General features: G+C 45.4%; 1 protein-coding gene across 2 annotated transcripts; it reads right to left on the minus strand.

Annotated features, from left to right (window-relative positions):
• Positions 1-1,978: 1,978 nt before the first annotated feature.
• Positions 1,979-26,849, minus strand: Znf251 (zinc finger protein 251). Of its 2 annotated transcripts, XM_028871007.2 has the most exons (4): positions 25,979-26,849; positions 25,611-25,743; positions 25,147-25,260; positions 1,979-5,019 (listed from the first exon to the last, which is right to left on the minus strand). In XM_028871007.2, the coding sequence occupies exons 1-4, from the start codon at positions 26,006-26,008 to the stop codon at positions 3,404-3,406; spliced, it is 1,893 nt and encodes a 630-aa protein (XP_028726840.1). In that variant the 5' UTR covers positions 26,009-26,849; the 3' UTR covers positions 1,979-3,403. The 2 variants fall into 2 exon arrangements, with proteins under 2 accessions (XP_028726840.1, XP_028726838.1); XM_028871005.1 differs by lacking the exon at positions 25,979-26,849 and having other exon boundaries at positions 25,611-25,972.

Consider the following 26,849-nt stretch of genomic DNA (forward strand, 5'->3'; position numbering starts at 1 on the left):
GGCTCCATGTTTAAATTTTAATATGACTAGCAATCTCTCAATTGCTTGCAGGCACTAATTATTTACCTAGTTGGTTTTCTGTTTTGTTTTGGATAGGGTGCTGTGGGAAGTCATTCTGTATGCTGTGAATGTGTGTTGTTCTGACTGGCTAATAAATAAGATGCTGAACTGGAGGGCTCCTGTTGCAAATCACCCTCTGGAGCGATGGAAGGATCTTCCTGCTGACACTTGGAGGAGACCCGATCTGGTATTGATGTGGGCCTGGGGTTCTGTTTATGTCTTTCCTCAGGACAATGAAGTTCCTCTTTGGATTCCGGAGCACTGAAGTGCACCCTGTAGCCACTGCTGAAGCCCAATATGGCAGAGACCTATTGGGCCTTCATGAAAAACTCTCCCTTTCTGATGCCAGTGGGGATTGAGAGTCCAATATGGCCAACTTTGGCAAGCATTAATGTAAGCCTAGGAACTGTAGCCATGCAGTTGGATTCTCCAGAAGAGCTGCTTGATTAAGTCGTGCTAGGATCAAGAAAAATGGACCTTGGTGGTTCGTGTTTCTGGAGTTGTATCCATGCCAGTGGATGTCCACACACTGCAGAAAAGAATTTGATATTGCTGCTGCCGCTGCTACCGTTTCTGGGATTACCATTCCTTAACTGCTCACTACAGCTAGCACAGTGGAGACCCTGGCAGCAAAAGTAGCTACCACAGTTAATTAATCTTTCATTCTATTGGGCATTATAAATTTATTTCAATAGTTATATACATTTCAATTGGCTTTGAAAATTATAAATTTATAAACTCAAGTTCCATTTTCTTTTGGGATACCATCTTACAAGAACTCCAATTTGTAGTAAGGCTTGTTAAGGAAGGGAATGGCTCAGTTGCCTTTAGCCTACTGGCTATGGGTGGGTCAGGACTTGTGTGGGTCTTTTCTGTGTCGAACACAAAGATTGCAAGCCCAGAACCACTTTGAGATCTTTGTCAACAGTTAACTCTGCAGCTCACACACGAATGAGCCTGTATGATAATGAGTATTCAAAGATGGGTAATGCCTGGGGGGCACTCACCAACCTAAGACAGAGCGCCTGTACAGGTCTCTCCATGACGGATAAGGTGACCTGCTGACGTCCCATGCAACCTAAGTCAGAAGCTCATTTATTAATAAAAGGGGGACCTGTAGGGCCCTGGCCCCTGTTTTGGATAACTGTTGTCTTGCTTGCTGACCTTGACCTTGATATCTTCCCTATGCTAATTCCCTCCCGGGTTTCACCCCCCTGAATACTTAAGGGAAGTTCCTTGTCTATGTATCCTGCACAATGGGCGTTAACAGTTTAGATGCAAGATTGTAAAACATCTGTAGCGAACTTCTGCCCTCCAGGGTTCTCCCATTGTGCTGTAAGCCTGTATTTAAGACCTCCTCCCTCCAATAAACGGCAATCGGCATTAAATAAATAAATAAATAAATAAATAAATAAATAAATAAATAAAATGCTGATTGGCCAGTAACCAGGCAGGAAGTATAGGCAGGGTAAGCAGACAAGGAGAATTCTGGGAAGAGGAAGGGTTGAGTCAGGAGTTACCAGCCAGACACAGAGGAAGCAAGATAACAAGGCAGAACCGAGAAAAGGTACCAAGCCATGTGGCTAAACATAGGTAAGAATTATGGGTTAATTTAAGTGTAAGAGCCAGCTGGTGAGAAGCCTGAGCCATTAAGCCATGTAGTTTGAAAATAATGTAAGCCTCTGTGAGTTTATTTGGGTCTGAGTGGCTGCTGACTGGGCGGGACACAGGGAAACTTCCACCTACAATGGGGTCTCCTATAGCCTTGGTTGGTCTCAAATTTGCTTCTGCTCCCGTATCTGGAGTGCTGAAAGGAAAGGTGTGTACCAAAATGCCCAGCTGTTACAGTGCTGGCATCAAATCAAGGGTTTTGTACATACGAGGCAAGCTCCGTATTGACTCACACCGCGTCCCTAAAGATGGAGAGATTTCAGTCTTTTAATTGGCTCCATAAAACCGAAGGAAACCAGGTATAAGAACTCCTCAGCCATTGCAAATACAACATCCATGGCTTATTCATACATCTTCCAGTAAAAAAGTACAATATAAATAAACATCATCAAGACTCTCCCGCTGTCTGTACTGACACCGGGGCACACAGCATGGTGGGTGTGCAGGCTGGACTCAGGCAGGCCTGCTGCCCACTGCTGTCCACCCATGCTTCACTGAGAAATAGTATATGGAGTTGGAGAAACCACAGCTTGCTCAACTTCCAAAAAAATAGTAGATTCAGAGTCCACTTGCTCTCAGAGAACTGAGTGAAGGCACCCAACCACACTGGATGACCCCAGTAGATAGTGAAAAAAGGCAATACAACAAACCCCCTCATCCCGCCCCCCCCAAAAAAAAAAAAACAGTAAAAAACAATACACACAAGAGTGCTGACAATCTTTTAGGAAAAAAACAAAAACAGAAGTCATAGTAAAAACAAAAAGTAAAATCTGAAATGCTTTTCAGAACTTTTTTTCTTTTTTTGAGACAGGATCTATGTAACTGGCTGGTCTGAAATCTCAAAACTCAGAGATCTGCCTGTCTCTGTGGCTCAAGTGCTTAGAAAACATTAAAGAAACAAAACAAAACAAGAAAAAGAAAAGTCTAGTGATGAGGATACCTGGGGGCCAGCAGCAGTCGGGCTCTGTTGGCAGGAAGAGAATACAATGGGAATACAAGACTTGTTCACTGACGTGACTATTCAGTGGAGATTGAAGCATCTTTAAATTACAGCCACCAGAACAATCTCCAGCTGTCTTACTCTTCATAGCTGTCCTTATCACTGTCGGACTGGCCCTGAGCTCTGGCCACCGCAGCTGTTACTCTGTGTTGATATCTCTGCAGCCCCCCACTCCTTGCCTCACAGTGGCTGCCCTCCCTTCCCCCCGAAAGCTTCAGTCTCCTCTACACCTCGAGAACCTGTATTTAGCCCAGCCACTGGCAGAGCCACCTCGGTCCCCAGACCATCCACATACTTGCCATTCATGGCCAAATCTTGTCCTTAGCATCATAAATATTTTCAAAGGTGACAAACCCAATTCCCCAGATCTCTGGGTTTCTCTTTTACACTCACCAATGAAGAGATTTGTCATACCTGGAAACCTTCCATCAACTGCTCTTTAGTGTTGAGACTCAGCCCTCTGATAAAAACCTGAACTTGACCTGATGCTAAGGTGGCCTACTGTACTGAGTCAAGACCCTGGGCATGGGGAGTGGGAGGATGGAGACAGTAGCCACATGGGCTCCAGCCTCCTAACATGCAAGTCTGCTAGTCATAGTTTCTCTCATTTTCATTATGCCATTCTACCTAATATAAAACAAAGTTTCTAAATTGTTTTCCACATTTATCACATTAAAAATGTCTTTCTTGAAGAATCTTTTTGATGTGAATTAAGTATCTCTCAGATCCATCATTCAGTTGGGGTTTCTCTCCAACACGAGTTACATGATGTTGAGTATGGGAGGACACTCCACTACCAGCTTTACCACATTCTGGGCATTTACAGGGTTTCTCCCCAGCTTGAATTTTCTGGTAGTCCACGGGTTGTGAGGAGGTGCTGAAAGTTTTCCCACACTCATGACAGCCCTGGGACTTTTCACCACTTCTAATTGTCCACTGGAGAACAAGCTTTGCGCTGTGGCTGAAGGCCCTGCCACGTCTCTCTCCAGTGGACAGGTGGCTCGAGTCATACACAAAATCCGGGCCACACTCAAACCCCTGCGGGCTCTCTCCCAGGTGAATCCGCTGATGCTGAGTGAGGGCTGATCTCCGGCTGAAGGCCTTCCCGCAGAGCCCACACTCATAAGGCTTCTCTCCAGTGTGAACACGCTGGTGCAGGGTGAGCTGGGAACTCTGGATGAAGGCTTTCCCACACTCAGTGCACTGATAGGGCTTCTCCCCCGTGTGGACTCTGCGGTGCTGCATGAGCGTGGAGCTGCGGCTGAAGGCTTTGCCACACTCGCTGCACACGTAGGGCTTCTCCCCAGTGTGGATCCTCACATGCTCAGTAAGGTGGGAATTGAAGCCAAAGGCTCTCCCACACTCGCTGCACACGTAGGGTTTCTCCCCAGTGTGAACCCTGTGGTGAAGGAAGAGGCTGGAGCTCTGACTGAAGGCCTTCCCACACTGGCTGCACTTGTGCGGCTTCTCTCCTGTGTGAATCCTCTGGTGCTGAATAAGGCTTGCATTTCGACTGAAGGCCTTCCCGCACCAACTGCATCCGTGGGGCTTCTCTCCCGTGTGAATCCTCTGGTGCTGGGTTAACTGAGGACTCTGGCTGAAGGCTTTCCCACATTCGTTACACTTGTACGGTTTCTCTCCTGTGTGTATTATACGATGCTGAATAAGACTTGAACTTCTACTGAAGGCCTTCCCACATTCATTACACCCAAAAGGCTTTTCTCCAGTATGAATTCTCTGATGCAGACGGAGATAGGAATTGAGCCCGAAAGTTTTCCCACATTCATCACACTTAAATGGTTTGTTCCCAGTGTGAATTCGCTGGTGAAGAATAAGATTTGAGCTGTGAGTAAAGGCCCGCCCACATGGACCACATTCATAAGGCTTTTCCCCAGTGTGACTCCGGCGATGCCGACTTAGGTCTGAATTATATTTAAATGTTTTATTGCATATGTCACATTTAAAGACTCTCTGCCCTGTTTTATTTCTTTGAATTGTAACGACACTTTGGCTTGGATTCAAGTGTCTGTCAAATGCAGGAACCTGGGCATTTTCTGGAAGCCGCTCCCTATATACTGGAGAGTCCTCTCTAGCGACTCTCTTCAAACTCTGAGTAGAACTTCCTTGGTTTCCTTCTCCCTGACCTTCATGGTCCCAAGCTTCCTGGGATTCAGGTGTTTGTGACTTAGCCCTTGGGAATTTCTGTGATGTTAATTCTGGTGTTTTTACTTCTTCAGAACATTTCTGGTTTAAAATGGATAGCTCCTTCTCAGCCTCAATCTCAGAATCTGTTAAACAAAAACCACAAATAAATTACTAGAGGTAATCCTTTGTCAGCAGAAGTCACAATCTGTTTGATGTTCCCATAAGCTATTATGCCCCAAGAGTGAAGACACACACCTTTAATCCTGGCACTTTGGAGGCAGAGGCAGGTGGAACTCTGTGAGTTTAAGGCCAAGCTGGTCTACATAGTGAGTTCCAGGACAGCCAGGGCTACATAGAACCCTGTCTCAAATAAATAAATAAAAATAAAGCTATTATGCAAAAGTCAGACGATTCAGTAGAAAATGTGACAGAATCCAGAAATAAAGATGGCCAACAAGCAGAATGAAGACTGTAACATTCACTAGTCACCAAACAAACTCCAGTGTGAAATTAGCAAATCAATTCATTCAATAAATATAAGACCAAACTGGGTGGTGGTGGCACACGCCTTTAATCCCAGCACTCAGGAAGCACAGCCAGGTGGATCTCTGTGAGTACGAGGCCAGCCTGATTACAGAGCGAGATCCAGGACAGGCACCAAAGCTACAAAGAGAAACCCTGTCTCGGAAAAAACAAAAAACAAAAAAACAAAAAAAAGGAATTTATCCCATGTGAATATGTGTGAAATGAATGAGCATGGCAGTTACTAACATAATTTTCATAACTGCAGAGAGATGAGAAAGGATACAAGTTCAAAAGCCAGACGACTGTCTAAACCCACCTCTTCTCATATAACAAAATACCTTTCTATATAGTAATGGAACAGCACATAATTAAAGGAAAGTCTATGATATATCATAAAAAATGAGTAAGTTCCAAAATTTGATATACAGAATAAACCAACTTTTGCTGAAAAAAAAAAAAAAAACCCACATGGATGTGCTATTTCTTCCTTAAATGTTTGGTGTAAATTGGTGAAGCCATCTGGGCTTGGCAATTTCTCTAAGGAAAAGTTTTAATTACTGAGTCAAGACTGAGAATTGAATGCAGTGGTACTTATGGAACCTCAGCACTTGGGAGATACAGGCAGGAGGACAGTAATTCAAGGTTATTCTTGGCTATCAAGCATGTTTAAGCCCACAAGACACTGTACCTCAAAATCAAAGGAGGGCCCCCAGATGGCTTAGTAGGTAAAGGTACTTGCTGCCACGTCTGAAAGTTTAAATCTGGTCCCTGAAGCCTACATATCGGAAGGAAATAACCGACTCCAGCGAACTGTCTCACTTCAACACACATACTGGGGCACAATCCGCCCCATCCCTGCAACTCACCAACAGCAAATAAATGCCAAACCTTAAAAAAAGATAAACAAAGCAAAGAGGACTGGAGCAGTAAGAAAAAGCACTTTTTGGTGTTTCTGAGATTGGGTCCTGGGAGTCTCAAGCTCTGGCACTCTTCCTGCCTCAGCCTCCTGAGGACGAGATTATATGCACCCATCACTATGCTCAGATAAAAAGGTCACCCTAATGATTTCTCATTTATTTATGCATACGTTGTGTCTTTTCCCTGCATGTACACATGCATCGCCTTTGTGCTTGGTGTCCTGAGAGGTCAGGAGAGGGTGCCAGATTCCCTGGAAATGGAGTGACTGGTGGTTGTGAGCCACCTGAAGTGGGTGCTCAGAACTGAACTTGGGTCCTCGGCAAGAGCTCCAGGCCCCCAAAATAATTTTCAACATCTATTTACTGTGTGTGTAGGTCAAGAAGACAACTTATGAAAATCTAATTTCCTCCTTCCATCATGTGGGCCCTGTGGAGGAAACCCGGGTCCTCAGGCTGGCCAACATGTGCTTTCCCTGGTGAGCCGAACCCCTCAGGCCTACAAGATATCTTCTGAAAACAATAATTTTAAAAAGCAGTACTGCTTTCTGGACTGTACCATGGGTCCAGGTGGCCAGTCCTGGGTACTGCAACTAGAGCATCACTTTGGACAATGATGACAACTTCAATGGTAATGACTGATGGCGGGAGACAAAAACAGGGCTGGGTTACTTAGGAAGTACCTAGAAGGAAAGCCAAAGCACTGGAATCCTCTCGTTTTTTGGGGAACAACCGCAAAGCCAGTCATAAACAAGTATGAGTGTGAGTTCATGTGTTGGCCACCTGAGCACTCCAGGTACTGATGTATACCCCTGGGATGGTGCAGTTGGAGTGTGATCCAGACCCTTCCTCACTAAAGATGCCCATGACCTCCATCACTCACTGCTATCTGCCAGACAGAAGCTATATGAGCTAACAACTATCATTGGCAGCCGGAGTTGTCCTCCTAACTAAGACAACTTACATTATAAGAGGAAAGACAAACGACATTTCAATCACTGCTCCTAAAGAAGCCTCAAAAGCAAGCAAACAAACGAACAGCAACAAAACAGAGCTTACAGGGTGGGAGAAAAAAATCTATCAAACTATACACGAGACATCAGTTTAGTATCTAGAATACATACAAAATTGCAAAAATTAAGGGGTTGGGGATTTAGCTCAGTGGTAGAGCGCTTAAGCGCAAGGCCCTGGTTTCGATCCTCAGCTCAAAAAAAAATTGCAAAAATTAAACAATAAAACCACTGAAATCATCCTCATATTAAATGAGTTAATGAACTAGACAGTTCTTAGAATAAATAGAAATGGTATCAGGTATGTTGGTCAGACCTGTTATCATAGCAGTTAAGAAATGCGAGACAGGAGATCAAGGTTATTCTCAGCTACACGTTTTTTCATGCCAAACTGAGCAACGTGAAATTCTGTCTCAAAACAAAATACAATATAAACAAAAGTAAATACAAATGGCTAATATTTGAAAAGATGTTCAGGTTCCTCGGTCAACAGTGAAATGTAAACTGAACGTGCTTTGAAATTCCATCTCACTCCAGAACGGCTATCATCAGGAAATAAGTAACTAATGCTGGTGAGAATTCGGAGAAAGAGCAACCCTTCCCTTGCTGGTGGGAAGATAAATTGGCCAATTCAGTATGGAAATCAGTCCAGAGCCTCCTCAGAAATACTAAAGATCTCTGTGAGTTTGAGGCCAACCTGATACACAGAGCAAGTTCTAGGACAGCCAGTGCTAAATAGACTGTCTCAAAAAACCAAACAACAACCCCATCAAAAACTGACGCACCAGAAACCCGGTTATCCCACTCTTGAACATATACTCTTGTCACAGTAGTCTCAAAGGCTGGAAATGAAACCAGACAAGATCCAACAGATAAATGGATAAAGAAAATGTGGTACATATACACAATGGAATTTAATCTAGCTGTAAAGGAAAATGGATGGAACTAGAAATCACTGTGTTTAGTAAAATAAGCCAGACACATGGTAGCTCACAACCATCTGGAACTCCAGTTCTGGGGTATCTGATGCCCTCTTCCGGCCTCTGATTGCAGGCCTTCAAGCATGCAATGGTGCATATCCACACATAACAGACAGAATACACACATAAAATACATCTTTAAAAAATATTAGTATTTACCCTATTTTCTGAGATATTAATAATTTTTTCTCCAGGTAAAATTATTTGACATAAAGGTTGACATCATGAAGTCCTTAGTTTGAAGAAGTTTAAAGTGTGTCCCTTTGTTTCATCCTATTCACAACTGAGAGGCTGATGAATCTCTGGCAATTGCAGAGGGGAAGACATTTTGGTGTTGTAGCTGCCCATTGGGCAAGCTCCTGTCCATAACCCCTCATCCATACTCACGTAAGTAACCCCCAATAAACTCATGATTCCTTAGACAAGTGGAATTATCATCTTTGATGTCAGTGTCGTATCTTGAGTGCAAATAGATGTTTATCCGTGCCAAAGAATTCAAGGTGTGGGGGCTGGAGAGACGGCTCAGTGGTTGGGAGTGCTGGCTGCCCTTCCAGAGGACCTGTGTTCAAGTTCCAGCACCACACGGCAGCTTATAACTGTCTATAATGCCTGTTCCAGGGGATCTGACACCTGCACACAGACATATATGCAGGCAGAACACCAATGTATATAAAATACAAATAAATAATCAAAAAAAAAAAAAAAAAAGAATTCAGAGTGTGGCTACCAATCAGAGTTCATAATGCACTGGGATAATCACATTCAACATGGTCACCAAACTCATTACTGCAAAGAGAATAATGATTTCCCTTTGAAGTGACATTACTGAGGATCTACCCAAGGGGCGCAGACACCTACTAGCTGCCATGAGGCCTAACCAATCAGAAAAACCATCATTAATGCAGCATCCCTTTTCACCAAAGCAACCCCAGCTCTATGCTTCACACAGAAGCAACCACAGCTCTGTGTGCCCAGGACTCCCCAATCTCACAGCTGTGGTGAATAGGATGCGACAAAGGGAACACACACAACTTAACCTTCTCCAAATTAAGGGCTGTATGATGTCATCTTTTAGGAGCAAGTAATTAGACATGAGAGCTAAATACCGCTCTGGGATTCTCCACCTAAGGTGGGTCTAACCATCTAAAACAAACTCACTCTTCTAGAAGCTTGAAAGGCTGAAATGTTAATGGAAAAAAAATCCATGTTCTGGATACCTAAGATGTGGGTGAGGTTGGAGAAAACTGAACAGGCACATGTATGTGATAATCATATAAAATTCCCCCAAATCTATTCAACAAATTTCTTTAGATTTTATGTTCTTGAATGTTTTTATCTGCATGTATGTGTATGTTTCACATGGGTGCCTGAGGCCCAGAGGTCAGAAGGCAACAGATCCCTTGGAACTGGAGTTATAGATGGTTGGGAGCCACCATGTGGGTGCTAGGAATTGAACCTGGGCCCTCTGGGAAAGCAAGGAGTACTCCAACTCCAAACCTACTTTTGAAATTTGTTAGAGAAGGTGCTACATGTCAAACCTGTAAAAGCCAGAGCTGTGCTTCTTGTCAGCTGTTGTGCAGCAATGTTCTCAGAAATAAACCTTCTCGGAGTGAAGCTCATAATGCAGGATGCTCTAAAGAGGTGAAACATGCCTCGCAGTGGTGGCGCACGCCTTTAATCCCAGTACTCAAGAGGCAATAAGCAGCCAGATCTCTGGGAGTCGAGGCCAGCCTGGTCTACAGAGTGAGATCCAGGACAGGCACCAAAACTATACAGAGAAACCCTGTCTCTAGAAACTAAAAAGAAAAAAAAAAAGAGGTGAAGCAGTCTATCTTAGTATGGAAGCTTCTTAGGATCAGGAAGTAAACCACTCAACAGTGCAGTGGGACAGTCCTCTTGTGCACTGTAAAGATTTGTCACTTGAATTGGTTTAATAAAATGCTGATTGGCCAGTAGCCAGGCAGGAAGTATAGGTGGGGCAACCAAACTAAGAATGCTGGGAAGAGAAGAGAGGAGTCAGAAGTCGCTAATCAGATGCAGAGGAAGTGAGATGAGAATGCCATACTGAGAAAAGGTACCAAGCTATGTGGCTAAACATAGATAAGAATTATAGGTTAGTTTAAGTTAAGAGCTAGTTAGTAATAAGCCTGAGCTACTAGCCAAGCATTCCTAAGCAATATTAAGCTTCTGAGTGGTTATTTGGGAATTGGTGGGTGGGAGAGAACCATCCATTTACACAAAGGCTTCAGAAAGTCCCTGAAAAATGACCAAATATACTAGGCCTCTCCTCCAAGCATACGTAAGCTGTAAGAACTACTGAAAGCCATTCTCAGGACAACTTGGATGGAAGGAGACCAGGGACTAGAGAGATAGCTCAGTGGTTAAGAGCACCAGGTGCTCTTCAAGAGGTCCTGAGTTCAATTCCAGCACCCATATGGCAGTTCACAACCATTTATAACTGTAGTCCATGGTATCTGATAACCTCTTCTGGTATGCAGATGGACATGCTGACAAAACACCTATATATATACCTGGATCATGGTATTTTATCACATCAATAAAAAAGTAAGTAATACAGATTCTCAGGCCCCATAAGCAAGTGATACTAAGTAACTTGGCACTGATAACTAATAATTTGTTAGCAGATAATGAGAGATGGCTCAGGAGTTAAGAGCACTAGCTGCTCTTCCAAAAGACCCAGGTTCATTCCCAGTACCCACTTGGCAGCCAACGGTCTGTAACTCCAGTTCCAAAGGATCTGATACCCTCACACAGACATATACACACATAAAATAAAAATAAATTTTAAAATATATAAATATCACTTAAGCTTACATTAAAAATGTTCTTTGTGTCAGGCAGGGGTGGCATACATGCCTTTAATTCCAACACTTGGGAAAGAGGCAGATGGACACGAGTTCAAGACCAGCCTGGTTTACATGTTCCAGGACAGCCAGGGCTACACACAGACACACTGTCTCAAAAAACAAACAAACAAAAAATTATCTGCAGGAGCCAGGGAAATGGCTCAGTGGGTAAGAGCACTTGGAAGCATGAAGAATTGAGTTCATTTAAATCTGTTAACATCCATGCCAGGCAGTGGTGGCGCATGCCTTTAATCTCAGCATTCAAGAGACAGAGGCAGGCAGATCTCCATGAGTTTGAGGCCAGCCTGCTCTACAAAGTGAGTTCCAGGACAGCCAGAGTTGTTACACAGAGAAACCCTGTCTTGAAACAAACAAACAAACAAGAAATCCCTAACATCCATTTAAATTACCATCCGTGGCAATAAATGCCTGTAATCCTCACACAGGAGGATGGGGGTGAGCTGGGAGGATCTTCAGAGTTTGATGGCCAACCTAGTGAAAATGGCAAGCTTCCCAGTTCAGCCAGCGACAGAGGAAGACTCCTAACGATATTCTCTGGCTTCCACATGCATGCCCATGGGCATGCACATTCACATACTCACACACATGCAACACACACACGTACACCATTCAGTTTGGGAAAAGGCTCATTATCCTAAAATACTGAGTGAAATTTAACATGTAGATAAAAACAGAAGATATGGGCTCGGGTTGTAACTCAGTAATGTGGCACTTGCCCAGTATAAATGAATTCCTGGATTTAATCCCAGCACAGCAATACAAAAATAAATAAAACATTAAAGGATATGTTATAGTTGATGTGCTGGTACATGCCTGAAATCATAGCACTTGGGAGGAAGACAAAGAAAAAGCAGGAGCTCGGGATCAGCCTCAGCTACACAGTGAGGTTAGTCTGATTTACCTGGAGACCTCTCTCTAAGGGTGGTGTGTGTGTGTGTGTGTGTGTATGTGTGTGTGTGTTGTGTGTGTGTGTGTGTGTGTGTCTGATGACCTGTGTTCCATCTCTGGAACTTATGTAAAGGTGGGAGTAAAAACCCACTCTACAACACTGTCTTTCAACGTGTGTACTGCATGCTATGGTGGGTACCCTACCACAATACATACAATGATGAGGTGTAAGTTTATGATATCTTTTTCTCAATGAAAAGATTTTTTTATGAAAGAAATATCATGCACGTATAGACATGTTTCTAAGTGTAGGTATATGCACATGAGTGCAGCTGCCTGAGGAGACCAGAGGCATGAGGTCCCCTAGAGCTGGAGTTACTGATAGCTGAGAGCCACCTGACATGGTTGCTGGGAACTGAACTCTGCTTCTCTGGAAGAGCAACAAGTATTCTCTCTCTCTCTCTCTCTCTTTTTTTTTTTTTTTGGTTTTTGAGACAGGGTTTCTCTGTGTAGCTTTGCGCCTTTTCTGGGACTCACTTGGTAGCCCAGGCTGGCATTGAACTCACAGAGATCCGCCTGGCTCTGTCTCCCAAGTGCTGGGATTATCTCTCTTTTTTTTTTTCCACATAAAATTATCATTTTATGCCGGGTGGTGGTGGCAGCGGCAGGCAGCGGCGGTGCACGCCTTTAATCCCAGCACTTGGGAGGCAGAGGCAGACGGATCTCTGTGAATTCGAGGCCAGCCTGGGCTACCAAGTGAGTTCCAGGAAAGCCACAAAGCTACACAGAGAAACCCTGTCTCAGGGGAAAAAAAAATATCATTTTATTATTTTTTAAAGCATTTTGTAGCAGAATTTCAAATTGGAAAATCTTTTCTTGACTATCACAGTTAATACCCACAATTAGGCTAGAAGAACTGCAACAGGTATTCTTAACTGCTGAGTTATCTTTTCAGTCCAAGTTTGTGATATTTTAATGGTTAACTTAAAAATCATCCAAAAGAGCTGGGTGGTGGGGCGCATGCCTTTAATCCTAGCACATGGGAGGCAACGGCAGGCAGATCTCTGAGTTCGAGGCCAGCCTGGTCTACAGAGTGAGTTCCAGGACAGCCAGGGCTACACAGAGAAACCCTGTCTTGAAAAATCCAAAAGAAAAAAAAAATTAACCTAAAAGACAGATGTCTGGGTATCTATGAGGCTGTTTCCAAAGAGGAGGTTTATCTGAGGGAATACCCATCCTGAATGTAGACAGCAACATCTGGTGGGTTTAATACAAGAGTGAATGGGGCACCAGCATCCTCTTCCCCCATGTTTCTTTTTTGAAACAGGGTTTCTCTGTGTAGCCCTGGCTGTCCTGGAACTCACTCTGTAGCCCAGGCTGGCCTTGAACTCACAGAGATCCGCCTGCCCCTGCCTCCCGAGTGCTGGGATTAAAGGTGTGCGCCACCACCAGGGGGCTTCTCTCTGCTTCTTATGGGCACAGTGTGACCAGCTGCCTGGCTCCTGCGACCTCCCCCTCCTCACCAGGGCAGACTGCACCTCCTCAGACTGTGAGCAACCACACGTCCTTCCTCGATTTGCTCACCAGGTATTCTGTCACAGTAACCGATACAGTGTCACACACATCTGCAAACCTGGTGGCTAAGAGGGGAGACACCCAACCCTGCCTGCTGCCACCGCCTCCGGTTTCCCTTGTGTGCACGTTCATGCACACGCATGTGTGCGTGTAAGCTAGAGGGCCCCTTCGGGTAGCTTCCTTTAGAAGCTGACCCCCTTGTTTGCTGAGACAGGGCCCCTCAGTGGCCTGCAACTTGGTGACAGGCTGGACTGGCGGGGCCGAGAAGTCCAAGGATCTGCTCGTCTCTACCTCCCCGCACCAAGACTACAAATAGACGTCTGCCTTTCCAACGTGTCTAGGGATCCAACTCAGGCCCTCGGTTTTGCAAGGAAAGCTGCCTCCCCAGACTCCACCCCTCAACTTGCCCCCCCCATTTTTTTTTTTTTGTGAGACAGGGTCTCACTATGCAGCCTAGCTAGAGCCTCAACACAGAGATCCTCCTGTCTCTTACCTCCTGAACTCGGGGATTAAAGGTCTGTGCCACCACACTAGGCCACTTGACGTGAGTTCCATACCAGTATAAGACTTCTTTGGCTGCCTGTATTTGTGACTGTTTTATTTCTATATGTAAATAACTTATAAAGGGAAAACCTAAGTCATGATCCTGAAGGTTCTGGCCCAAGATGGGGAACTGCACTGCTCAGGGTGGCCTCAGGTCAAGGCCACCAGATGGCAGCGGGGAAGGAAGTACTTGCGAACCACAAATCAGAGAGAACCGGTTGTGTATCATGGTCCCTTTTGAGGACATGTCCTCAGTGACTTACGGGCTTTCCAAGCCTTTAACACAGGGAACTTTGAGGGACACTTGACCAAACCATAGCATTGTCTGAATTCTGCAACTGTCCCCTCAAAGTTCTGGCACAGAAGCCAATTTCCCCAGCCCTATTCTATCTCTAGCTGGCTAACTGTAGCCCAGGCTGACCTCGAACTCACAGAGATCCGCCTGGCCCTGCTTCCCGAGTGCTGGGATTAAAGGTGTGCGCCACTACCACCGCCCGGCTAAACTGGCTAATTTGAAAACCTAGATTAAACCACTAGCAAAGACTTTCTCATGTTTGAGTCTTTTTGTGTTGCCTCAGCTCCCATCCATGTCTCTGCCATAGCCCTGAACCCCACATAGCTGTTGAGCATTCTGGGTACCCCTAGGTCTGTTCAGCCTTTTAAAAATGTTTTTTGTGTGTGTACGTGTGATGTGTATGGGTGGGAATACCTGCCACGGTAAACAGATGAGGATCAGGACAACCTTAGGAGCTGGTCCTCTCCTTCCGTCCTTCCAGGGGTTCTGGGTATCAAACTCAGGTTGCCAGGTTTGTGTGTCCAGTACTTTTTCCACTGGGCCATCCTGCTGGCCCAGGGTTCAATCTTGATGTTGTACATCAGATGGGTTTTGGCAGGGCAATGGCGTGGATTCCCCACGGCAGCACCATGCAAGGGTTTTGATGCTGTGAAGTTTATGTTCCACCCAGTCACCTCAACCCTCTTCTTCCTAGCAATCATTGTTTTACTGTCCCTACTTGTTTTACTTTGACGGGAATGGGGTTGATAAAAGATCTCATGTTGCCAGGCAACATGCTGTGGCGGCGCACACCTTTAATCCAGCACTCAGGAGGCAGAGGAAGGCGTTATCTCTGGGTTCCAGGCTAGCCTGGTCTACAGGGCGAGTTCCAGGACAGCCAGGGAGAGGCCCTGCCTCAAAAATCAAAAACAAACGAACAAAAAATCCCATGTTATTCATGCTAGCCTCGACTTGCTACGCGGCCCAGAATGATTAAGTCCTGATTCTCCGGCCTCTACTTTCCAAGTATTAGGACAACAGATGTGTCTACCACACTTGGTTATATGGCTTTGCCTGCCGAGAGTCTTGATGAAGAGAGGGAGGAGGAATTGTATGAGCCGGGGGTCAAGATCATGATCATGGAGAACCCAGAGACAGCTGACTTGAGCTGTGGGAGCTCACGGACTCTAGAACAACAGTCAGGGAGCCTGAACAGGACCGACCTAGGCCCTCTGCATGTGATGACAGCTGTGTAGCTTGGTCTATCTGTAGAGCTCCTCGCAGTGGGGGCAGGGTCTGACCCTAACGGATGAGCTGGCTTTTTGGAACCTATTTCCTATGGGAAGATGCCTTGCTCAGTCTTGATGCAGCGAGGAAGGAGTTTAGTCCTACCTTAACTTGATATGCCACACTTCGTTGACTCCCATGGGAAGCCTTACCCTTTCTGAGGAGTGGATGGGGGAGCAGAAAAAAGACTGGGGGAAGGAATGGGAGAAGAGGAGGGAAGGGAAACAGTGACTGGTATATAAAATAAATTTTAAAACATTAAAAAAGAATGTCACAGAAGGGTCTGGAGAGATGGCTCAGTGGTTAAGAGCACTGGCTATTCTACCAGAGGATCCAGGTTAGGTTCCCAATACCCAAGTGGTGCCTAACAACCATTTGTAACTCCAGTTCCAGAGGACCCAGGGCCCTCTTCTGGCCTCTGAGGGTATTGTATGAATGTGATTAACAGACATACATGCAATAAAATACCCATAAACATAAAAGTAAGATCTTCAGCTGGGAAGTGGTGGCAAACACCTTTAATCCCAGCACTTGGGAGGCAGAGACAGGCAAATCTCTGAAAGGCCAACTTGGAAAGCCAGGGCTATATAGAAAGACTCTGCCTTTAAAAAAAAAAAAAAAAAGGTGCACGCCTGTAATCCCAGCACTCGGGAGGCAGAGGCAGGTGGATCTCTGTGAGTTCGAGACCACCCTGGTCTACAGAGCTAGTCCAGGACAGGCTCCAAAGTTACAGAGAAACCCTGTCTCAAAAAACCAAAAAAAAAAAAAAAAAAAAAAAAAAGAGAGAGAGAGGACTTGGAGGGGGCAGATTTCTCCACCTACCATGTCAGGACAAAGTGAGGTTATCATCATTACTGAGATCATCTAGACCTGAGACTTTCAGCCTCCAAAACAGTGATAAAATAATGCTTTGGCTAAGCAGTTAGTTATAGCAGCAGAATAAGTATGAGCAAACCAAGACTTGGTTTTTTATATTTTTTTAAATTGACAAGAAGACATCTAGTATATTCTTTCTCCATTGTGAACCTATTCCCTTATCAAAGGTCGGTTGATATTTATGTAGTCCTTTATACCTGCATTGTCTATGCTGTTCCAATGATTGTGGGTCATTTCATTTATCTTTGCCAATATCCCACTGCCTTGGTAATTAAGCTTTATAGTTAAGTCTTGAAATTAGGTAGTATGAGTTCAGTTTTCTTGCTTCAACAGCAAGCTACTTTGCTATATAAATACTGAAATGTTTGTTGATGGCCACCAAATAACATAACCTGCTGATATTTTTATTTGGATTGTACTGAATCTATAGATCAAGTTGGAAAAATTAATACCTTGACAACATTCTTTTATATATAAACATGGACTCTTTCTTCATTTATTTCCTCTTCTGGTGTATTTTTAACAGGGTTTGGTATTTTTCCACTTAGATTTTGAATGTATTAGGTGAGTACATTTTGAATGTGCTAAGAATTTCACCTTTGGAGTGCTTACATAATTTAACATTTTTTCTTTTTTAAAAGATGGAGGGGCTGGGCACAGTGGTGCATGCCTTTAATCTTAGCACTTAGGAGGCAGGGAAGGTCTTTGTGAGTTTGAAGCCAGCCTGATATAGTTTCAGGACAGCCAGAGCTCCATAGTGAGACCCTGGTTAAACAAAAAAGAAGAAGAAAAGAAAAAGAAAGGTAAGAGAAAGGTGGGGAGCATATTTTCAAGACTTAGTTCTCTCCTTCTACCAAATAAGCCCTGGGGAGCATACTCAGGTCCTCAGGATTGGCAGCAAAGCTCTTTACCTGCTGAACCATCTTGCCTACCTTTGTATTGTTTTAATTTAAACTGCACTTGGCATGAGGACACGCACTTTTGATTATAGAACTCAGGAAGCAGAGGCAGGGGGATCTGTGTGGATTGGAGGCCAGCCTGGTCTACACAGGACTTCCAGGCCAGCTAAGGCTAGGAAGTGAGAATGTGTCAACCTCTCCTCCAAACAGGAAACAGCAACAACGGTCAACAAAACCAAAAGTGTCGTTCTCCACCCCCACCCCTCTCCACCCCCCACCCCCACCCCAGCCGGCACTTGTTCATTTCAGGGGCAAAGAGAGCAGCTGACTTACATACACTGTGTCATGAAGCTTTGTACTTAGTTACAGGAGTCCTTTTGTTCAGATTGTCTGTAATCACATCACATGTAAACAAGTTTGATACCTTGTATGTAATTTATGTCCTTGACATATTAACAAGGCCTTCTCAGTGAATGGCTGGTGACAACTTGTATTCTTGATCTTAGAAAGCTTCATGGTTTTGGTTTTTGTTAACGGATTATGGAAAAGTAAGAAATAACTCCCAAGTACAAGAAGGGAACCCAAGGGAGGTATATTCCCACACAGGTGTTCTTTTTGTACATAATTAAACTTGATTTGCTATTGCTTTCTTGGGAAATTGTTCTATCTGTGGTCATAAGCAATACCTGTCTGCAGTTTGCTTTTCTTGTTTCATCTATGATTATGCTGCTAAGGTCCTTGAGACTCGCAAGTAATTCCAATGATACATTATTTTTCTTTTAGGAGGGGAGTTTGATATCCACAGGATTTCTTATTTTGGACTTCAAAATAAGTTGGGATTTCCATATAAACACTTTTTTTTTTTTTTTGGTTTTTTGAGACAGGGTTTCTCTGTGTAGCCCTGGCTGATCTGAAACTTGCTTGGTAGACCAGACTGGCCTCGAACTCACAGAAATTTGCCTGCCTCTGCCTCCCGAGTGCCGGGATTAAAGGTGGACACCACCACTGCCCAGCTCTACATAAACACTTTTCATACCTATTCCTGGCATTTTTCCCTCCTGGGCCTTACCACATGGGGACCAGAGATGTCAAGATGACAGCCCAGACTGACAGCCATAATCCAGTACACTGTCCAAGAAATAAAGATCACTGGTTTCTGTCTCCGCCTGATGCCTTTGTTGGGAGGCTACATCTCCTCACTGCTCATAAGGGAATTTCTGTAGTTTGTGGTACTCACCAGAGGGTGGGTCACTAACAGCTAAGGAACCAACAACCACTGGGCGGTCCCCAATCAGAGGCGCTGTTCTCAGGCTCCAAGAGTACTGGCTGCCCAGGTTATGTCTTTAGGGGTTTCCAACCCATGCCTTGAGTTCCCATATTTTCCAGATGAGAGAAAGCTCTGGTCCCTGTTTATGGGTAGATGAAGCTGCTAGAGTCTTGGTTCTGGATATAACCATATCTACCTAATCCAATACTACCTAATACAAAGTTCATCAAAGTTCATCTATTCTTGGCTTCATAGAGTTTTTTGAAGTAGGCTGGACATATGTGACGACACAACATTGCAGGCAAAGCCTTAGTAACATAATCATCTTTGCTAACTGTATTCTGGATTAGTAACGAAGACCTTAATGCAAAACTGAAAAGAGCTTCAAATCTGAGGGAGATCCACTTGTAAGCCAAGGGGGGTGGTCAGCAGGGCCTTTTCCATTCCTCAGGGGGTCACATGGTCTCACACAGAAGGGAAAGGCTCAGCAGAGCACGTGGGAAGATCAAGTCTCACAGGAATCCATTAGGGACCTTGTAAATTTCAAAACAAGGACGAGTAAAGTTCAAGTTAACATGGTTTCTAGAGCAGGGATCCAGTCCCTGAGCAGAGAACAGAAGGCTTGAGACGACGGAACAAAAGCACCCCTACATCAGCCAATCAAGCTACCTACTACAGAGCTAAACCACCAGGAGGACAGTGTGCCTGCCTACCCCAGGAACAGAGAAAGGAGCCCAGCCTAGCCAATGTAAGCCCCACCGGCCTGCCCCCGATCTCCTCCAAGGAAAACTGCATAGAAAAACACAACTATGGATCAGAGAGACAAGGCCATGAGATCTTTCTGGCATACTCCTGTTTTTGTCTTAAACAGCCCACTCAGTGCTACTTCAGCTTGTCAAGCCATACAAAACTCTCTTCTCTTATACAAGAGAATACGCATTTGCTGATACATTTCTCTAGAAAGTCCCGCTTCCATCACACTCCACAAATGTTCGTGAGTGGAATTCTAACTCAGTGCAAAGTGTTTTTAAATCTCTGAGATTGCTTTTTGACCCTGTATACAGCTGACCCAGGTGGAGTGGTGCCCACCTGACATTCCAGCAGTCAGGAGCCTGAAGCAGGAATTACCAGAGAGGCCAACCTGACCTATAGACGAGTGTGTCTCACAAGAAGGAAGAATACTTCCTTGCCTTTCGACTTCTGTTGCTGGTGAGAGAGCAACATCGAGCAGGTCTCAGCAATGTGCTCAGGACCAGGGGAGGGGAGAGGGCCACAGCACAGGTGAGCTCAGTTTCTGTGAGCTGGTGCTTCAGATAGCTCCACACACAGAGTGGCTAGAGGGCACAGGATTTCTCCTTCCTTAGGTCAATGGGAAAACATTCTTTGTTAGGTCAGGATGCTCTAGCATACTTCAGAATGGTTTCCCTTCCTTTACTGTTTTTTACTGTGAGGTCCTGACAAAGCTTCTGGAGGTGAAACTCAGAAAAATGCTCCCTCTTTCCCAATGTCTCTTTGGGTTCTGCTTTTCAGTGTTGGTTTTTTCCCCCTTAAATGTGTGTATTTATTGTATGTGTGTCCGTCCTATGGAGGTGAGACAACTTTTGGGAGCGGTTTTCTCCTTCCACCCTGTAAGTGGGTTCCCATGATTAAACTCAGGTAGTTGGGCTTCCATGCGAGCGCCTTTTCTCACCGAGGACTCTCGCTGGCCTGCCATGGAGTTTTCAACTCAGGTAGTCCCCACTGAGCCTCCAGAGAACTGTCAGTTAGGGGTGATATTCCTGACTTCACACACTTGGTCCTGCCTCAGTTCTCCGAGAGCCACAGAGGGTGTTGAGTTTTCAGTGTGGCTGGGCTTTTTTTTTTTTTTTTTTTTTTTTTTTTTTTTTTTGGTTTTTCGAGACAGGGTTTCTTTGTGTAGCTTTGCGCCTTTCCTGGAACTCACTTGGTAGACCAGGCTGGCCTCGAACTCACAGAGATCCGCCTGACTCTGCCTCCCAAGTGCTGGGATTAAAGGCGTGCACCACCACTGCCTGGCCTATGGCTTTTTGTTTGAGACAGGGTCTCCTAGAGTCCAAGTTGGTCTCGAACTCACCTACATAACTGAGATTAACCTTAAATTTCTGCTCCTTTTACCTCTACTTTCCAAGTGCCAGAATTACAGGTGTACACTATCCTGTCTAGTTTTATCCCATACTAGGGATCAAACCCAGGATCTTGTTCATGCTGGACAAGCCCTATAACAACTGAGTCCTATATGCAGCTCATTTTTCTTTTTATATAAACTGTATGCAGATGATTCCCGACTGTGCTCACTAGCTCTCTGTCACTATGACAAAAGACCTGAGATGATTAACTGAAGAGGAGAGGTTTTAGACTCAGTTTTAGAGGTCTGTCCAGTCACTTGGCCTGCTGCTGAGAGCCTGTAGCAGCCAGTACATCATGACAGGGTGGAGGGGGCCTGTTTACCTCAGGACAACCACAAAGCAAAAAGAAAGAAGAAAGAGGTCAGAGTCTCAATATTTCCTTCATCAGGAGGTCTGGCGACCTTTCGTAGGTCCCAGATTCTAAGGTTCCCGATACCTCCCGGCGGTACTCTAACTTTCGACACAGGCCCTTTGGGGAACATTTCAGGTCCCAACTACAGCAATTTACCATGATTTGGCTGAATACATTTTCATCTTTTCTGTCTGTTTTGAAACAGGATCATGCCATATAGCCTAGGCTAGCCTGGAACTTAATAGTCCTCCTGCCTCTGCCTTCCATGAGCTGAGATCATAGATGTGTGCCACCACACTTGCTGACTTTTTTTAACTTTACAATGGTGCAAAAGTGGTATGTATGCAATAGACATCTATTTCATATTTTGAATTTTGATATTTCTAGGCTATCAATATGCAGTATTCTTGCAATCCCAGGCAGTGGCAGCATGTCAGAGCTCCCCGTCAAGCTAAACAACTAAACTCCAGTGTGCTGTGATTAAGGCAGGATGTCAAAGTAGGAATAAGAAATGCATTTTCAGTCGGGCGGTGGTGGCGCACGCCTTTAATCCCAGCACTCGGGAGGCAGAGCCAGGCGGATCTCTGTGAGTTCGAGGCCAGCCTGGGCTACAGAGTGAGTTCCAGGACAGCCAGGGCTACACAGAGAAACCCTGTCTTGAAAAACCAAAAAAGAAAAAAGAAAAAGAAAAAAAAAGAAATGCATTTTCAATGTATGATCATCTCTAGTTATAGTATTTATTAGGACTCAACCTCATTGTAAATCATCAACTGTCTGTTAACTGGTTAAAATTATAGTACTATATGATGAAATTTAAAGTTGTATGTGTATGTACACACACGTACACATATATATTGTATATAACTAAAATAAAGGATGGTAGGATGTTATAAAAAGAAAAAGGAACAGAGAAATAAAAAATGTTCAAAAAGGAAATAAGTGCAAAACATGTAGGCATGGTAGCTAATTCCAAAACTTGGGAGGTATAGGTGGAAGGGTCAAGAGGTTAAGACCCTGTCTCAAATCAAAACAGAAAACAAACAACAACAACAACAACAAAGTTATTATCTACTAAATACTGCATTACGGCTAGAGGTGCAGCTCAATGCTAGAGGGCTTGCCTAGCACGCCAAAGTCCCTGGGTTCCATTCCCAACACTAAAGCAGAGGAGAGAGGAAGGTGTGGAAGCAAGGAAAGGAGCTGAACAAACATTAACAGACTGCACACAGCAATGAAAGGACAAAATGGACAGAAAATGGGACCCAACTGTGTGCTATCTGCAAGACGGACACTTTAAATATAAAGACACTGCTGAAATTAGGTAGATGGAAAAGATACTCCACGCTAACAAAAACAGCAAGGAGGCTGGAGTTGCCATGTTAGCATCACCTAAAATGCAGCTCATACATGAGAACAAGTCAATGACAGGGCTTCAAAATAGAGCCCGCACGCAGACACTGAATAAATCCAAGGGAAAGACAACTTCACATCCTTGGATACTCTTAGCAACTGAAAGAATAGTTAAACAAGCAAACAGACGACAACAACACTCAGGAAAAGCACAGGGAAGATCTGAACCACACCATTAGCCTTAAATCAAATGACATGTGTACAATCCTGTAACTACAGAACACCCATAACACCATCTTTTTTTTTTTTTTTTACATGGATATTGTGGTTTCAGTGAAAAATGTCTCCCACGGGCTAATGTGTTTGAATACTTGGCCCTCAGTTGGTGGTACTCTGGGAGTTTAAGGAGATTATGGAACCTTTAGGAGACGGAGCCTTGCTGAAGGACTTCCTGTCCCCATCCATGTTTCTTCCCACCACCTCCTTTTGCAGATGAAATGTGATCACTCTGTGTCCTGACTGGCCTCTCGCTCCTGCTGCTAGGACTCTTCCTCCATGGTGCCCTCTATCCCCTCTGGGACTCTAAGCCAAAATAAATAAACCCCTTTCTTTTCTAAGTTGCTTTTTGTCAGGGCATTCAATCACAGCAACAGAAAAGTTACTAATATACACACAGTATGCTTACCAAGAGACTTGGAAGTCGTAAGACATCTAGCAAATATAAGAATAAAACCATACATACTTATATTCTTTGACCACAGTAGAATCACACAGTAAGTTAACAACAATAAGATAATTAGAAAAAAAAACAACTACTTAGAAATTCACACATGTCCAAATATTGATTTGGGCCAAAGAATTGTTTAAAAAAAAAAAAAAAAGGTATTTTGAACTAAATGCTAATAAAGCCTATAGAAAATTCATAAAATGTATCTGAGCCTGATGGTGCAGGCCTATAATCCTGGGTACTCAGGAGGCTGAGGTTAGATCACAAACTCAAAGCCAGCCTAGACTATAAAGTGAGTTCAAAGCCATCAAGAGCAACTAAGACCCTGTCTTAAAAAAAAGACACAAAAAGGGATCACAATATAGCTCATTAGTAGGGCACTTGCCTAACATACATTAGTTCAATATATAGTGTACACTCACACACACACACACACACACACACACCAAGCTAGAGAGATGTATCAGTCAAAAGCATATACTGCTCTCCAGAGAACCTGAGTTTGGTACCCAGTACCCTCACTTGGCAGCTTACAATGCCTGTAGCTTCTGCAGATCTAATGTCTCTGACCTCTGCAGTTACCTGAGCGAAAGTACGCATACCCCAACACAGACATACACAACAGTAGTATGTGTAAACATGTGAACTGTATTTAAGGCTGTACTTTCAAAAGCCTAGCTGTAGACAGCTTTAAGAAGAAAAATTACAAATCAACGATCTAAGCCCCCAATTTTAGAAAAGGCTTCATGTAGCCAATTTCAAATGTGTAAAAATTTGGGGGTATATTGTTCAAAAGAGCCTTTCTGAGTCAATCACTCAGAAATGATGATACACTCATGTTTTGGGCAAACAATTGATATATACTTAACTTTACAAGATAAAATAACAGCAAGTGTGAGGCCGTGACTGATGAAATACTATATGCTCACTGACAGTGAGGCACAGTACGTGGGACAGAGCAGGACAGAGAGGAACAAGAGAGAAAGCACAGGAAACAGAAAGAATCTCAGCAGCCGCTGGGAGTCAGAAGACAGAGCTGGTCACTAAAGCAGAACCGCGACAGTACACCTCCAAAGGGCTGGATGTGGTTGCCCACGCCTGTAATGTAATCCTAGCACTGGAGGGGCAGAGGCAGGAGGATCAGCAGCTCAAGGCCGTCCTCATCTACACAGAGAGCTCAAGGCCAGCCCAGGCTACAGGAGAAAGCTGAGGCAAGGGGAAGGGAGGGAGGGATCCAGAGACATTATAAAGAATGCTAACGGTCCAGACGCGGTGGGGCATGCTCTTTTAGTCCCAGCTACTACGGAGGCTGAGGCCCCTGGAGGGATGACTTGATCCGAGGTGTCTGAGACGTGTTGGAGGAACTCAAGAAGACCTGGCCTCCAGAAAGAAAAAGAACGAGGAAGTATTGCTGACCAAAATTGAGGGTTGAAGAGGAAGCGATGAAGGAGAAAGGAGCATGATACAGAACCTGTAGCTAGCATGCAAAAAGAAAGAATATTCTACAAAAAAAGTTCATGAAGGTGTGTGAAAGAACAAAACATGTTACGACCAGAAACTATAATCTTGGTTTGGTTTTACTTTAAGGCAAAGCAAATGGACCAGCAAAGGAAAACCTTTCAAGCATGTGCGTACACAGGAACTGTCTTCCTTTAGAGAGGGCTGGACTGTATACCATCACCCTATCTGCCTTCACTTCTAGGCCTCACGCCAGCTGCCAAAGGCAGGACTGGGGGGCCATTCCGGAGACCAGCCTCTGGCTTACACTTACCTCTTTGGCAACTTCTTAAGACTTCCGGTTCTTCAGCCCCCAGAAGATCCAGGACCCACAGCTCCTCCTCTTGCTCCAGCTGGGAGATCAGCTCTGGCTTAGGGACTGGAAATCCTGTTAAGGATGAGGACCCTGGATGAGCTGCTGCAGCCTGGGGGCATGGAGCGGGACCCTGCCTGCTGGATCCCCCATAACAGATAGAGTATTCTGCCTGCATGGGCACACTGGTCAAGGGAGACCAAGGGGCAAGGGAGTTTAAATGCCTAAGAACTCTATTATTAGATGGGGAAAGGGTGACACTGTGAGGCCACTGGCAACACAGAAAATAGTCCCTAGAACTAGGTAGAATGGTAATTGGGGACAAGAGCAGGATTCTCTTTTCTTTGGGAATCTAAGAGCCAAATCAGCCCCAAAGTCCCTTCGAGACTCCCCAGTGTGAGCCAGGACTCCAGGGCAGTTCTCACCCAGTGAGGCCACGTTCCCATAGTTCTCCAACATCACATCCCGGTAGAGCGCCCGCTCCTGGGGGCCCAGCTGCTGCCCTTCTGCCCTGGAGAAGTACACAGCCACATCCTGGAAGGTCAGAGGCATCTCTCCCTGGAATGACAATAGGCTGAGAGTGCACCAGGGGTGTGGCTTCTTGGGTTCTGACGGGGTAGCAGAACTGAGACCAGTGGGGGACCAGGCAAAAAGACCAACTGAACACAGAGCACTATCCCTATGAGAGGTTGCAGTCTGCATCCTGGTTTTTCCCACAGTCACTATCGGCTCACTTCACAGCTCTAGAGGAGAGAGCTTGTGATCAGGGCAGTAGGCAGAAAGAGTAACTCACCAGAGCCCCGGAGCAGGACTTGGCAGCCATCTGAGCCGTGAACCACCTTGGAATCCGTGGTAGGTAGGAGGCAGCCCGGGTCTGAGGCCTCCCCAACTTACTCTCAGGGAGAGAAAACAGACCAACTCGGCCCCATTCAGCTGGGGCAGTGGACAAGATGGTCAGAGGAAGACCACAGCCCTTGCTTCTGAAGTGGCCTTCGGGGGTGTACTGAAGCCGTGAGAGCCAAACGTGTGACCTGTCCCGCGCTGCTATCCAAACTGAGAACTGCCCCAAGCACGGTGCGAACTGGAACTTCCAGCCATGCACCAGGACACCAGGAATGGGCGCATAGCACCGCCTCAGCCTTAGAGGGCCAGCCTGGAACAGGCTGTGGGACTCATCCCGGTAGGCCTCAGGGGTTGCGGGTGCGAGAGGACACAAAACAGGCGGCGAGGGTCAGCTCCGGGCCAAACCTAAAGGCCATCGTCCTTCACAGCCATGCCTCCCAGGGCGGCGTCGCCGCCAGCGGCTCGTCCCTCCCACCGGTCCTCCCGCTGCTGGGTGGCCCGTCTGGCCGGGACCGCTACCTCCTCCTCCACTATCCCTCCTCCTCCCAGGTGTCGCAGCATCATCAGCGCCCTGGGCCAGGAGCGGAGGCAGCCAGCCCGAGACCCGCCGGGTCCCTGGGCTCGGCGCGGGCTTCCCACGACTCGGCGCCCTCGCACCTGCGGACCGGCCGGCCGTGCCCACCTGCACAGCGACAGGACCGCGGGAGCCTCACCTCGGTGGCCGAGCCCGCGGGACCAGCCACCCACCTACAACCGGGCCCGGCCCGCGCTCTGGGGGCAAGCGGACTGCCGACTGGGGGCGGAACAGCCCAGCTGCGCAC

The sequence above is a fragment of the Peromyscus leucopus genome, chromosome 20 (assembly GCF_004664715.2).
Source record: "Peromyscus leucopus breed LL Stock chromosome 20, UCI_PerLeu_2.1, whole genome shotgun sequence".
NCBI classification, from domain to species: domain Eukaryota; kingdom Metazoa; phylum Chordata; class Mammalia; order Rodentia; family Cricetidae; genus Peromyscus; species Peromyscus leucopus.

Excerpts from the sequence above, each read along its gene's own strand:
- Znf251 (XM_028871005.1), bottom strand. The coding sequence starts at position 25,887 with ATGCAGACTGCAACCTCTCATAGGGATAGTGCTCTGTGTTCAGTTGGT. Across the intron at positions 25,261-25,610 it reads TGGGAACGTGGCCTCACTGG|GATTTCCAGTCCCTAAGCCA; the intron begins GTGAGAACTGCC and ends CATCCTTAACAG. Across the intron at positions 5,020-25,146 it reads CTTAAGAAGTTGCCAAAGAG|ATTCTGAGATTGAGGCTGAG; the intron begins GTAAGTGTAAGC and ends TTTGTTTAACAG.